Consider the following 12,480-nt stretch of genomic DNA (forward strand, 5'->3'; position numbering starts at 1 on the left):
CATTTTGGAGTCCACCTCAGGTGCCCAAATGTCTTGAATGGCCCGGTATGTACCTCATAAGTATATCAGGACCCCAGTACCTCAAAGACCGCCTCTCCCCCCATGAACTAACATGGACCTGCGTTCATCATCAGAGGCCCTACTTTGTGTGTCCCCTCTGAGGGAGGTGTGGAGGTGGTGACAACAGTCCAGACCTTATTAGTGGCAAACTCACCGTTTATGGAATGCACTCCCCAGGGAGGCACGTCTGGTGCTGGGATGCTGGTGGCGATGTGGTCTAAACCACTGAGTCTCTTGGGCTTGCTGATCGGAAGGTCGGCGGTTCGAATCCCAGCGATGGGGTGAGCTCCAGCTGCTCCATCCCAGCTCCTGCCAACCTAGCAGTTCAAAAGAATGCCAGTGCAAGTAGACAAATAGGTCAACAGTGTTTCCATGCGCTCTGGTTTCCGTCACTGTGTCCTGTTGAGCCAGAAGTGGTTTAGTCATGCTGGTCGCACGACCCGGAAAGCTGTGTGTGGACAAATGCCGGCTCCCTTGTCCTGAAAGCGAGATGAGCGCTGCAATCCCATAGTTGCCTTTGAGTGAACTTAACCATAAAAGGGACGCGGGTGGCACTGTGGGTTAAACCACAGAGCCTAGGACTTGCCGATCAGAAGGTCGGCGGTTTGAATCCCCGCGATGGGGTGAGCTCCCGTTGCTCGGTCCCTGCTCCTGCTAACCTAGCAGTTCGAAAGCATGAAGTGCAAGTAGATAAATAGGTACCGCTAAGGCGGGAATGTAAACAGCGTTTCCATGTGCTGCTCTGGTTCGCCAGAAGCGGCTTAGTCATGCTGGCCACATGACCCGGAAGTTGTACGCCGGCTCCCTCGGCCAGTAAAGCGAGATGAGCACCGCAACCCCAGAGTCGGCCAGGACTGGACCTAATGGTCAGGGGTCCCTTTACCTTTATCTTTAACCATAAAAGGGGTCCTTTTTACCTTTATGCCTGGTGCCATCAGTATATGTTTTTTGGGGGGGGCAGGCAAAAACAATATTGTTCTGTCATGTATTTGAATCTGATTTTCTTTTATTACATTTTAGTGGGATGGGATTGAGTTGGATTTTGGGTGGGTGTGTTGTCTATCCATGTTTTTAATGTTCATATTTTTTCGTGCCTTTGTGTTTTGCTTTTCTGAAAAAAAGTGACTAATAAATATAGTAAATAATGAAATGATAATTCCTCACTCATGGGAAGACATCCTATGGGAGGTGCAGCCGATGGCTACTATAGAGAGGGCCTTCTCAGTGCTGGCACCAAGAGTAGAATGAGGACCCAGACAGGCTCACTTGCCTTTCAGCAGCAGGCAAATACATTATTCCCCCCCCCCGTTTTTTTTACTTATTTCATAAAAAAATTCTATACTGCTTGATTTTATTTATTTTCATTTTCAATCTGGTATTAATATTTTATCAAAAGCATTTTGATTATAAAGAAAAAAAGGGATACAGAAAAAAAAGAAAACAAGAAAGAAAACAAAGAACAAAAACGTGTAGGAAGAAACAAATACAAAAGTGCAAATGACTGTAAAAACACCGGCACAAAACCTCAAAGAGGCGCTATCACTGATCCTTATGAACATTAGTTACCAGCTGAAAACAGTTTCATTCACACAAGCATTTTCCTGGTTAAGAGTGCTGGGTTATTTTCTGATTTATTTATTTTTATTTGGCTTTTATTTTTATTTATTATTTATTTGGTTTTATTGTTGCTCTGGTTGCTGTCAGCTACCGATGGCCTTGCTTTCCGATGTTTTGATGAAATGGTTCCATTTTTTTAAAAAAACGGTTTTTATCGAAACCTTCTCTGGGATCACTTACCGCTTAAATAAATAAATAAAACCAGTGGGTCAGGAGTCCATGCCCATTTGCACTGCGATACGCATTCAGGCGTAAGGTCTCCTGTCACACAATACGCCTGTCGCTCAAGCACTGACACAGCTTGCCACAACACGGACCACCCCACCCCCCAAAAAGAGGGGGTCGGTGAGTATACAGAGCGCTCTTGACAAAAGCTTCTTGGTCACGGTAATATGAATATACAAGAGATCTTTGCTTATATGTGAGCAAAACAGTGGGTGAAGTTAAGGCCACTTTAACCTTGAGCTCTTACTTGTTACAAAAAGTTGGGCCTTGTTAAAAATTTATTGATGAACATGGCCGTGTATCAACATGGCATTTTAGCTACTAATTTTGCGTTCACCCTTTGCACATATACACAATAAAGTTGTTGTGGGACTGAGGGTGGAGAAGCCTTCTGGCTTATCAGAATGAGGCCAAATTTGACAAGCAGAAAAATTCATGCACAATTCTTGTGCACCCAAACTGAACAGGATTGAACCTCCCCACACACCAGCCAATGCATGGTCAACCCTGCTTTGCACAATGCTTCAGAAGTTCCTGGCAACTGGTGTCTGCAAAACCCTTTTTGGCCGAATCCTGCCCCACAGGGTGTGGCTTGCAAAGGGTGTGGGTTGCCCCCAATGTCCCAGTGTGCCAAGTTTGGCCCATGAGCCAAAGATCTCCTTTGCTAGAGAAGAATGCTGAGATAGTAACGTTTTCTTTTGCACGTGGCCACAAACAAATCACGTTTTTAAAAAGGTTTATTCAAAAACTCAGCTAACATATATAAATCGAACAGTACCAGAATACCTTTGCTATGTATAGCTTACACGGTCTTGTGGAAAACATATAAATATGTATACATTCAAAAAAATTATGGCACACCTTTCCTCATCGGAGCGAGAAATTACAGCGCTGGCGCAAATATTTCCCCCTTTCGAAATTTATCACATTTTACCGTAGCTCAAAGCAACCCTATATCCACATGTGCATTTTCCCTGCACAAACAGGAGTGAATTTCTCTAAAGTCACATTTGAAAGGGTCAAGTACAAGTATTAAGTGTTTGAATTTTGCTATTGAAGATATGCTGCCAAATTTTAAACACACACACACACACACACCCCTTTCTAAAAGCTTCAACCAGAAATTGGGTTTTAAAAGGGGGATTCAGACATTTCAATCTAGGGGCTTCATCATGGTCTGTGAATCCGAATTTATGCTGAAAATAGACAATATTTTGGATTTGGACCTAATGTGAAAAACCTGCTTATTGCAGCAGAAGTGAATTGAGCTTCCACATCATGAGAAATAATTCATTCCCCCCCCCAAACTACCTTCAACACCCTGAAAAAACAACAACCTCCAAATCCTGTTGCCTAACCCCCTTAATATTTTGCAAAATTGGCTCTAAAGTAGGATTGGCTCCGTGGTTTGACGTAGTTCATTCAGCATTCTCCAAAACGATGATTCGGATGTGAGTTTACAAAAAGTGAAAGCTCTGCTCTTTTAAAAGCAAGCGCGTATTACTCAACAGTGAGAGAAGCACATTTTAATGCAGGTATGGCTGCAGCTTCCTCTATTTTTAGCGTTTCGAAAACGAGGCTAAACAAAGCCCCTCAGATCCAGTCATTCCACCCAAACCGTATACGTAATAGGCTCTTTTAAGCCACTGAGCATCATACTGTTAGTTATCGATGTGCTATTAAAGCCACGCTTTTCAAGGAACTATATGGCCTGTGAAAGCTCAGATAATGCACGAGTTTGAAGGATTTTTACATTCACCACAATCCCGGGAGGTAGATCGTTATTGTCCTCATTTTTAAGATGCGGCATTGAGACTGAGAAATATTTTATTTGCTCATATTTACATCCTGCCACTTCTCCAGAGCTCAGGGTAACACGCAAGGGAGTTATCCCATTTTAGCCACACAATGGTGCATTGACATGGGCTAGGATGAGAGATAGTGACTTGCCCAGGAAGCTTGAGGAGAGATGCAAACCCAGATCCTCACAGTGGATCTCCAGGGTCTCTGCCAGAAGCTTTTCTCATCGCTACTTGCTTGGCTGTAGCTGCCAAGAGTTGAGTCTGGGACCTTCTACATGCAAAGCATGTGCTCTGTCATTGAACAATGGTCAGTGGATAGAGTATGGGACACTTGGTCTCAAGGACGTGGGTTCAAGGCCCCACATTGGGCAAATGTTTCCTGCATTGCAGGGTGTTGGACTAGATGACTCTCGGAACGATTCTGCAACTTAAGACTTAACAATGCCAGAAAAATGCACGGGATGTATCCAAATTGTTCACTTAGGCCACATTTGCTGTATGGCGCTGTGAGTTAAACCACAGAGCCTAGGACTTGCTGATCAGAAGGTTGGCGGTTCGAATCCCTGCGACGGGTGAGCTCCCGTTGCTCGGTCCCTGCTCCTGCCAACCTAGCAGTTCAAAAGCACGTCAAAGTGCAAGTAGATAAATAGGTACCACTCCGGCGGGTAGGTAAATGGCGTTTCCGTGCACTGCTCTGGTTCACCAGAAGCGGCTTAGTCATGCTGGCCACATGACCCGGAAGCTGTATGCCGGCTCCCTTGGCCAATAAAGTGAGATGAGTGGCGCAACCCCAGAGTCGGTCACGACTGGACCTAATGGTCAGGGGTCCCTTTACCTTTACACCTCCTTTTAATTTATTAGAATTTGATGTTCTGCTACAGCATCCTGAAGCAATGCACACACACCACCTGGCAATGCTTTCAATTGGCACATTACAAGTGCGAATGAAAATATACGATGCTGCCCAGTTACTAAGGTGAAAGTCCTTCGGATGATCTCAGCGGCGGCTCTGTCGCAGCAATAAAATTGTGAAGGAAAAGAGGAGCGGCATAGCATTGGGGAAACCTGCAAGGATGCAATTCCTGACATGATTCTGACCCTTCTGTTGGTACCACAGCCATCTGTGATGCAGGCCACCTGAGCTGGCTACATCCCGGATATGCAGTTGGCCCACAGCATAGCGCAGGTGAGTCTGCACATCAGTACCCTGGGTACAAACATTGGCTGAAGAGCGTATCCACTCAAGTATTTATTACTGGTAAACTGGGGGTGGAGGGGAGGGAGGAAAGTACTTTGAAGGCAGGATAATTGTTTTGCACAAGGTATATGTCCTCATCTCAAAGTGTCCTCCTCAAGGCTCTATCTCCTCCATCACTTCCATGACGATGGTTCGAGGACCAGTCAGGATGAGGTTGCTCACTGTCCTGTAGTCTGCATGGAGGACGTTCAGCCCATTCACCGAAACCACAAACTGGCAGACCTAAAAGAAATTGGGGGAGGGGGGAATGCAAGGATGCTCTTAGTGTTGGGCGAAGGCAACACATTCTGCTCCAGGGCCCCAACACCAAATGCAGCAGAAAACACTTCGAAACTCACAGACAATGCGGGATGAACCATGTCAGCAAAACGTCTGCCGTAATCTTAAATCCCAAGCACTTCTGGCCATTTTAAACCCATTAACATTACACGCCATTTAATGTGATACACTGCTTACTCAAAGAACCCTGTGAATTTAAACTTTCGCTCCTTTTTTAAAAAAAAGAAAGCTTATGCTCCTGTAATAAATCTGTTAGTCTACATAGTGCCACAAGATTCTTTTTGCTACATGGGCTACCCCTCTGAAAATGGTTAATAAGCTCAATGTGCTAAGCATGAGAGTTTATAATGGCAATAAAATGACACAAAACAAAGGCTAGGAATGTGGAAGTCCTTGGAAAGGGCAAGGCTGCAGCATTGCATCATTTAACTGGAACAAACCCAAAGCACTTAATTTTACAAAGCTTTTGGGCAAATCTTAACCCATAACTTTTTAATATTCGGTTGGGAGTCGCCCAGAGTGGCTGGGGAAACCCAGCCAGATGGGCGGGGTATTAATAATAATAATAATAATAATAATAATAATAATAATAATAATAATAATAATAATAATAAATCATTAGTGAGCCAAACGATAGTCACCAATGTCAGCATGAACTATTGTCAACAAGAGCACCTGGTTGTTTTCTTGTACAGCAAGTCAGCTGGAGAAAGGGAGGAATCGGACACAACCTTATTACAATTCAGAACGCGAGCACTTCTGTCGGAGAAGCTTCAAAGTTACTGACTGTGGAACCTGAACAAACGTCTGTAAACCTAACACTGATTTCCCATTACATGCAACAAGGAAGCAATTCCCACCACCGCCTTGGTTATTCCCGGAGGGCCTCTTATTAGAACTGGCTGCAGAAAACCTCAAGGCCAACAAAAATATATTATTTTTAACGTCTTCCTCTCCAACAGAATGGTCAGCTTGCAAATCTGGGATGCTGTGCATTTCCTATGAAAGGTTCATTAATGAATGAATGAATGAATGAATGAATAACTAAATGTATTTATATACCAGCATCTCACGAAATATCAGGGTGGTGTTATTAGTTCTGTAAATTTTAAGTACTGCAGCTTCTCCTGCCCTGTTCTTCCACTGGTCCCCTTGCCCGCCCTTCCCCCAACTGTCCCAGCTGTCTTGAGAGACAATGGAGTGTGCTTCCAGGGGTGAAGTCAGAATGCTGGAGAATCACAGCGCCTGCTGTGGCTGCAGAGACCGGCAATTCGTGAATGCTGCCTCCCAGGTTGTTTTTGTTGGCACAAAGCTGTGCAGTGTGTATGTAGGTCCTGGGCTGTCCAGATGACAAGGCTCCACTCTTGACCTTGCCGCCGTGGTGCAAAGGAAAGCAGAACAATACATTGGGCACCCCTTTAGCAGGAGTTTCCAGAAGGAGGCATACAAGGCACCATCCAACCACCTTAGGGACTCCACTCTGGGCGCCAGGTAGTTGGAACATATTACGCCAATTTGCACCTAGAATCATAGAATCATAGAGTTGGAAGAGACCACAAGGGCCATCGAGTCCAACCCCCTGCCAAGCAGGAAACACCATCAGAGCACTCCTGACATATGGTTGTCAAGCCTCTGCTTAAAGACCTCCAAAGTAGGAGACTCCACCACACTCCTTGGCAGCAAATTCCACTGTCAAACAGCTCTTACTGTCAGTAAGTTCTTCCTAATGTTTAGGTGGAATCTTCTTTCTTGTAGTTTGGATCCATTGCTCCGTGTCCGCTTCTCTGGAGCAGCAGAAAACAACCTTTCTCCCTCCTCTATGTGACATCCTTTTATATATTTGAACATGGCTATCATATCACCCCTTAACCTCCTCTTCTCCAGGCTAAACATGCCCAGCTCCCTTAGCCATTCCTCATAAGGCATCGTTTCCAGGCCTTTGACCATTTTGGTTGCCCTCCTCTAGACACGTTCCAGCACCTGTTTGTGCTCATTGCAGATATGTTCCTGGGCTCAATTCAAAGTGCTGGACATGATCTGTTGGGAAACGCCCTGGGGTCGCCTGCAAACCCCCAGAACTCAGAGCATCCTCCAATGTGCGCAGCACTGGAAAAGGCATCTCCCTTCTTCTCCAGGGAGCTCAGCGTGATATACAGTGGTACCTCTGGTTACCAGAGGTCCGTTCTTAACCTGAAACTATTCTTAACCTGAAGCACCACTTTAGCTAATGGGGCCTCCTGCTGCCGCTGTGCCGCCACCACGCGATTTCTATTCTCATCCTGAAGCAAAGTTCTTAACCCGAGGTACTATTTCTGGGTTAGCGGAGTCTGTAACCTGAAGCGTCTGTAACCTGAAGCGTATGTAACCTGAGGTACCACTGTATCAGCTTGATATATGCGCACTAATTTTCTGGCATAACAGCAAGAAGAGCGAGACATCGTAGATCTAAACTACTATTTATTTACACACTATATACAGACTACAGCATAATGGCGACTGTTCTCCTCAGCTCCGAGAAAACACAAAAAAGTGAAAGTTCATTACAAAGTACACACAGCAGAAGAGAGATAAGGCTGCCTTCCGTTCCCACAGTCTTCTCAGACAGGCGTGTGATTCACACCAGTCGCATTTGCAGCATTGGCTGCATGAAACACTAACATGATCTTCCCTGTTTCTCCAGATCAGTCTGTTAGGACCCTAAGATTGACATCAGAAGGTCTCAACTGAAGTGTCTGCCAGTGAAGAAGAGATGTGGCTGTGGGTGGGTGGGTGGGTGGCACTGCTCACAGGGCCTTTTTGGTGGTGGCCCCACAGGGCTCATCCATAGCTGCCTAGGCCTTGAAGGCCTCTCTCTTCCCTAAGGCCTTTGCTTTCCTTTGTGGGTTGTTAGGCTTTTAATGTCAGGAAATGGCTGTTTTAAAATTGCTAGAGCCCATTTGAATCTCAATTACATTTTATATCTGTTGTGATACCACTTTGTTGACCATAGTTCTCAAAGTGTGGATCCTAAAGCAATAAATAAATGAGTGGGGCAGGAGCATGGCCCCACTCTCTGGCAAGTAATATGTGAAAGAGACTTATATGCTTGTCTAAAGCATCATATAAACGTTTTTTGTGTGTGCCAAAGGTCTAATCTGATTAGTCTGCAGAGAACTCCTTCCTTCTTCCTCATCTGCAGAGTGAAACTTTCTGCAGACTGGGGCTCATTCACCATGTTCTACACCAGTAACATATTTTGCTCCCCATTCCTTTAAAATCCACCCTTAGGAGAAATCTTTTTCTGCATACTACATTTTACTGTGTATGTGAGTATGTCCAGCTAATGCGCCATTGGCTAAAAAGAGTGGGCGGTGTGGGTGTAGGCAGCAATCCAGCTCTTGCATAAACACAAGATTGCATCTCCAGAGAACTGGCATTCGCTTTCAGCCTTTAAGGCTCAAAACATGCCTAGTGTCATGTTCGAGACTTTCTGCAGAACGCTTGCTGCAAACCAGGTTTCAATTTGTAGAGGTGAGAAAAAAACTTTGTCTAAGTATAAATAAATAAACTCCTGTATTATTACTCCTTCTGTCCCGAGGTGCTATTTTCATTCAGATAAAACCCATCACTGAGTGCCTACTGCTTTGGTAAAAGGGGAGAGAAAGCAGCCTGTTTGTAGGAAAGCTGCATTGAGAGCTAAAACGTCTACAGTTTGCATCCAGTTTGCTGAGTCAAGGCAATGTTGGAGTGCCAAATGGGGAGGGAATATGCATAGACAGGTTAGAACAAAACAATGGTTATTTACCACGAACATTCTCAACAGGGGCATAGAGGAAGCATCCAATAAACCGTCGGACAACACCCCCACTGCCCTGAGTTTCCGCCTCCTGTTCTGACCATATCTGAGCCAGAGACAGAGCAGGCAGAGAAGTACAGGTGGACAAAGGCAAGAAGACAGCCTAAGAAAGAAGCGAGGAAGAAGTAATCCCTCTGAACAAACGTGGCACAAACCAAATGCTGGTAGTCAAGTCCGTATTCAACCACCTGTATAGGGTGGGTAGGGCAGGATGTTTAGAACTTGCCTAAACGAAGCTTCGGGTGCGATGCAGGTGGCACTGTAGTCTAAACCACTGAGCCTAGGGCTTGCCGATCGGAAGGTCGGCGGTTCGAATCCCTGCGATGGGGTGAGCTCCCGTTGTTCAGACCCAGCTCCTGCCCACCTAGCAGTTCGAAAGCACATAGTGCAAGTAGATAAATAGGTACCACTCTGGTGGGAAGGTAAACGGCGTTTCTGTGCACTGCTCTGGTTCGCCAGAAGCAGCTTAGTCATGCTGGCCACATGACCCAGAAGCTGTCTGTGGACAAACGTCGGCTCCCTCGGCCTATAGAGCAAGATGAGCACGCAACCCCAGATTCGTCTGCGACTGGAACTAACGGTCAGGGGGTACCTTTACCTTTAAACAAAGCTTCATTGGAAGCACATGACAGGTGGCTATCCTAGAATGCTGCACCAGCCATTCATTAGCTGGAGTACCAGCCATTCAGAGAAGTAGTCCATCTTCTTCTGCAGGGGTTGGTTACTACGCCTATCTGAGCACCATTCTTTGCAGGGTGCCTTGGGATTTAGCTGCCATGTGCCATGAGTCACGGCTTTCTGATAAATCTCCAGAACTGCTGCCTCTCTCCCTCCCGGAGCATCAAGCATCTGGGAGATCACATAGATACCAGACCGGACCAACTGTTTCTCCTGGGGGAGCAGATTCGGAAGATAACTCAGGAATGTCCTTACTCAATGCATAGACTTCAAAGGATCTGATGAGTTTACCTGACTTCCCAGGCTCAATATATCCTGCACTGAGGATTTCACACGCTCCCATTGTAATAGTTGCTCTTACCCCATCAGCCTAGCATCTGCCCCCTCCTCCTGAGGTTTGCCACTCCTTCAGCTGAGGGAAAGATCCAACTACAGTGGTACCTCGGGTTAAGAACTTAATTCGTTCTGGAGGTCCGTTCTTAACCTGAAACTGTTCTTAACCTGAGGTACCACTTTAGCTAATGGGGTCTCCCGCCGCCGCCACTGCGCGATTTCTGTTCTCAACCTGAAGCAAAGTTCTTAACCCGAGGTACTATTTCTAGGTTAGAGGAATCTGTAAGCTGCAGCGTCTGTAACCTGAAGAATCTGTAACCCGAGGTACCACTGTAACCTGTTGAAAAGCTCACCACTTCATGATCCTTCCTGGATATTGCGGGTAACCAGAAGTAACCACTTCTGACGCCCCAGAGTTTCATTTCAATGTAAAAGCCTAATTAAATAATCCTAATGGCAAGGGTGCCTTTAAACATGTGAAAAATGCCTTCTCCCATACACTGAACAGTCACAACAGAACCCACACATCTGGGATTATAAGGGAAGATTTACAGGTCAGAGGACGCCAGTTCTAAGCAGGGGTAAGCCTGGCACTTTCTACTTTAAAGATCAAGCAATTCTGTTAATACTATTGTTTAGTTAATTGATATGACGCCAAACCAGAGTTTCTCAGATTAGAACAGTAAGGCTAATGAGGCTCCTTGAAGTTCACCGACATTGATTTCCAAGTTAACAATTTGGGGAAGTAAACATGTCAGGTAAACAGAACATGAGCCGTAAACTTGTTGACCTAATTTAATGCACAGGTTGTAAATTTGACGGCGTAATGGTTAGTCTTTGGGTTTTTGTGTTTTTTTCAGAGAAATGACTATGAGAATTGTTGTTTTCATTTCCTGCACATGTGAATGAAGCGGGTGGGAAGACCCAAATGGATCACAGCATCCATTTCATACACACTAGTTCATTTCTCCTTTCCAGTGGGCATTAACAACACCCACCGTTTATGATAAGACTAACCCTGAAATAATTGTAATAAATAATTAAGCTTTCGGTTCCTTTTTAATAAGCTGCAGCAGGTAATTCCCCTTTTGCTTCATAACCGATTCACACTGTGTTGCTATTCTCATTGAGTTATTTGCTCCAGCCTCAAGATCTGCACTGCAGGGGGGCTGGGCTAGATGGCCTTGGGGTCCCTTCCAACACTATGATTCTGCTTAGCCACCATCAGTTCAGAGCCACCATTACATGCAGCACATCATGATGTGGCACAGAGGAGAAGGCTGTATCCTCCTACCTCTTTGGCAAAAGCCCAGCAGGTGGACCTCCACACAAGGTACATTTTCAACCTTTGTATTGCTGATTCTCCTGAGGGCTGAACACCCAGTGGCGTAGCGTGGGGGGTGCAGGGGGTGCCGGCCGCACCGGGCGCAACATCGGGGGGGGGCGCGCACTCGCACTCGCAGCTCTCTGCCCCTACCTGGCTCACTCACTCTCTCTCACTGCTGGCTGTGCGAATCCGGTCCGAGCCGCTGGGTCACCGCCCACTGTGGAGGGGGTGGGTGCCAGGCGTGCGGTGCGGAGAGAGAGCGAGGGACTATCTGGGGGAGGGACAGTGCAGCGGCCGCCCAGCGCAGCGCTGAGCGCGGGAGAGAACCACACCAGACCAGACCAGGCAGCAGCAAGAAGAAGCTGGCAGCGGCGGCAGGTTAGGGGTTAGGGGGCGCAAATTACTTGCCTTGCCCCGGGTGCTGACAACCCACGCTACGCCGCTGTGAACACCTGCATGTAGAAAGGGAACAGGTGAAATTCTCCCCATCTGCATGGTGGGTAAAGAGAAGAAGAAGAAGAGTTTGGATTTGATATCCCACTTTATCACTACCCGAAGGAGTCTCAAAGCGGCTCACATTCTCCTTTCCCTTCCTCCCCCACAACAGACACTCTGTGAGGTGAGTGGGGCTGAGAGATTTCAGAGAAGTGTGACTGGCCCAAGGTCACCCAGCAGCTGCATGTGGAGGAGCGGAGACGCGAACCCGGTTCCCCAGATTACGAGTCTACCGCTCTTAACCACTACACCACACTGGCTCTCAAAGCTATACCAGTAGAATTTTTGCCTGGCATAGCAGGACTTCAGGAAACAAGAGGTGGCAACCATAACTCAAGGACAGCAACAGCAGGGCCAAAGAAACCGGGGTTGTCTACAACGCTATTAAGTTTCTGCATGAGAACAACACTCTTCCCAAACTTCCAGTGTCCAAATTGTCTTCCCCTTTGTTATGTACTGAGTTGAATAGGATCCAAATTGCAGAAGTCTGATTGGTCCCAGAGCAATAGGATCCAGAATGCAGCAGTCTGATGGGTCCTAGAACAATAGGGTCCAGAATGCAGCAGTCTGA

General features: G+C 46.3%; 1 protein-coding gene across 3 annotated transcripts in view; it reads right to left on the reverse strand.

The window, feature by feature from the left end:
- Positions 1-2,626: 2,626 nt before the first annotated feature.
- DEPTOR (DEP domain containing MTOR interacting protein) overlaps positions 2,627-12,480 on the reverse strand; it is a 73,162-nt gene continuing 63,308 nt past the window's right edge. For all 3 annotated transcript variants that reach the window (XM_083516896.1, XM_083516898.1, XM_083516897.1), the window contains one exon: positions 2,627-5,184. In XM_083516896.1, the coding sequence (XP_083373022.1) occupies positions 5,056-5,184 (129 nt within the window). In that variant the 3' untranslated portion in view covers positions 2,627-5,055. The remainder of the gene's footprint in view (positions 5,185-12,480) is intronic.

The sequence above is a fragment of the Podarcis liolepis genome (genome assembly GCF_965112155.1).
Source record: "Podarcis liolepis genome assembly, chromosome: 8".
Taxonomy (NCBI): domain Eukaryota; kingdom Metazoa; phylum Chordata; class Lepidosauria; order Squamata; family Lacertidae; genus Podarcis; species Podarcis liolepis.